General features: G+C 44.0%; 1 protein-coding gene across 3 annotated transcripts in view; it reads right to left on the bottom strand.

The window, feature by feature from the left end:
• MCOLN3 (mucolipin 3) overlaps positions 1 to 2,499 on the bottom strand; it is a 42,908-nt gene that overhangs the window by 3,674 nt on the left and 36,735 nt on the right. For 2 of the 3 annotated variants that reach the window (XM_019501547.1, XM_019501549.1), the window contains exon 13: positions 1,200 to 1,330. The exons of the other annotated variant lie outside the window; for it this stretch is intronic. In XM_019501547.1, the coding sequence (XP_019357092.1) occupies positions 1,200 to 1,330 (131 nt within the window). The remainder of the gene's footprint in view (positions 1 to 1,199; positions 1,331 to 2,499) is intronic. 3 annotated transcript variants of the gene reach the window in all.

Genomic DNA, 2,499 nt, shown 5'->3' on the forward strand with positions numbered 1-2,499 from the left:
GGGGGAAGGGTTGGGGGCGGGAAATGGGGCTGTGACCAGGCAGGGGTCAGAGGAGAGCCAGGCCCAGGACTGAGAGTGGGGCCTGCTGCACCTATGCCTTCCCCCTGAGCCCAGAGTTGTTGCTCAGTGCCAGTGGCCCCTGTAAATTTGTTGCTCCCAGCCCCGCACTGTCGGGCTGGAAAGGACGGAGCTGGCAGGACCCCTGTGCCCACCCCGCATCGTCCCTGGGAAGAGCCCAGCAGGTCCTCCTGAGGCGCAGCACTGGGCAGCCAAGGGGGACCCATGGCCCCCAAATCTTTGCATGGGGCACAGGCAGGTACAGCTGCAAGCTGCACTCTGCCTTCTCCATGCCTCACCGCTGCCTTTGAAAGTGGTACAGCACAGTGAACTAAAGCACCTCTGATGTGTTTTAGTTCATAAGTGTGCCACCACCATTTTGACAGTGCTGACATGCATTTTGCCACTTATACAACTACAAGCATCACAGTACCGGTCACTTTTCAAAGCACCTGGCACTGTGGCGCTTGCATGTGTAAAAAAGCCCTTACTGTGCCTATACGCGTGCTTGGGGTGGGGAGGTGATGTTTAATTACAGTAGTTCTTCGACAGTCTCTCTAATTAAAATGGCTCACTGTCATGCATATTAAGTCCCCTCGTGTTTTAAAATGGCCGTGGGGGCACTTTAATTAAAGTTCATTCAATGAGCTTTAGTTAAAGAGCCTCTGCGGCCATTTTAAAATGTTGGGGGGCGTAATACATGTGACAGTGAGGCGATGCTGGAGCATTCTAATTAGAACATGAACCAGCATGTCTATAGGCAGCCTTAGGGTAGTACAGCTTAGTGAAAAAGGCTGTTTCCTAGATAAGCCAGCTGAGTAGGACAACACATTATAACAATGTGGCAATGAAGATTTTACTTAAACCATTCAGAGAAAATGGATATTTTTGTCAATCATTTAGGAAACAAAGGCACAGCTTAAGTTTGCATGTGTCAAGATATCTTGCAATAAGAAGTTAGAGTAATTCTAAGCTCATTTTCTCTCCTTGGAAAGAGATTATTCAAAATAAAGTACCACATTTAAGTATCAAGCAATGTTTCTTTTCTTAAAGCAAGAATTTCTGGTATTCAGCATTCCAGTAAGACTGCTATATTGCTACATATTTATTAGAAGTGCCTGCAGACCGTGTCAGATACCTACCGTTTACAACAACTGAAGATAGACACGGGGTTCTCCTCTTCTAACCTGTACCTGCCAGAGTTTGGTAGATCTTTACACTGCGACATAAATGTGTGAAGTTCTGTCTCTGGAAAGCCATCTTGCTGGTAATGCTATAGAGATTCAGTCAGTTTTTTCTTAATTGCACTAACAGACAACAAATCAACTTTGTGGTTTATTTACTTTTACTCAAGTCAAAGACTTTGACTCAAAGTCTGTCCCCACCCAAATTTGGAGCACAGTTCTTTCAAGGAAGTGGTGGGACATTCTAAAATACAGTAGCCACTGTAGAGTAGTGAAAGTTAAATGTAGAATCTGGGATACAAAAATAGATTGGGAGTTTATGGTCTAGATTACAATACAGGCAACTCCCGCTTGACACTCTTTTGCTTAGTGCTATGTCACTATAATGCTATAATGCTCATTCCAAATCAGTACTCAATTTCACTTAGCACTCACCGAGTTTCATTATAATGCTCGTAGTCATCATTTTGGGTCATTAAAAACACCTGCAGTTGCCATCTTGGATTGTGAAATACTTTTGGTTTCACCTGGCACTCTTAATTGATTCCTGAAAAACCGAGCGTTAAGCGGGGGTTGCCTTTACATTGTTTCACCTGCCTCAGTAATTTTGCCATAAATCCTAAAATCCTGCTGAAAAGTTAATCAGAAGTTTGGACCAGATTCCTAGGATAGACAAAGTGACTTCTGCCATAAAATAACGCTCCTGAAAGCTGCATTATAGTTTAGGTGGAAAAGCTCAAGATGTGTTCATATTACAACTTCAACTGCCAGATGTATCATTATCTGCATGTAAGCAGGACTTCAAGTTAATCCGGTGCTAAGCACATTACTAGTATGTGTATAGGAATACATAGCAGACATTTTTATCTATCTGAAAAATAGTACAAGATACCTCGTTTCAGACGATAAACCCAGAATACCACTTACTGAGTTTTGTGATGTCAATTTACAACAGTCTGGCATTTTTATTCTGGCTTGGAAGTGAAGGGAGAAATAGGTTGTAATCAGACCTGGACAGGTTATAGGGGTGGGTGGATGAGAACAGGATGAATTTCAGCACTAACAAGTGCAAGTTGCTGCACCTGGGGGGAAGAACCAGCACCATACCTACAAGCTGGGGAACTCCCTTCTCATCAGTGCAGAGGCAGAAAAAGATCTTGGAGTCATCATTGATGCCAAGATGAACATGGGCCGACAGTGTGAGGATGCAGTCAGGAAGGCCAACCAGACCTTGCCATGCATCCACAGATGCATCTCA

This window comes from Gavialis gangeticus, unplaced genomic scaffold (assembly GCF_001723915.1).
Source record: "Gavialis gangeticus isolate Ggan-Ray unplaced genomic scaffold, GavGan_comp1, whole genome shotgun sequence".
In the NCBI taxonomy this organism is placed as follows: Eukaryota; Metazoa; Chordata; order Crocodylia; family Gavialidae; genus Gavialis; species Gavialis gangeticus.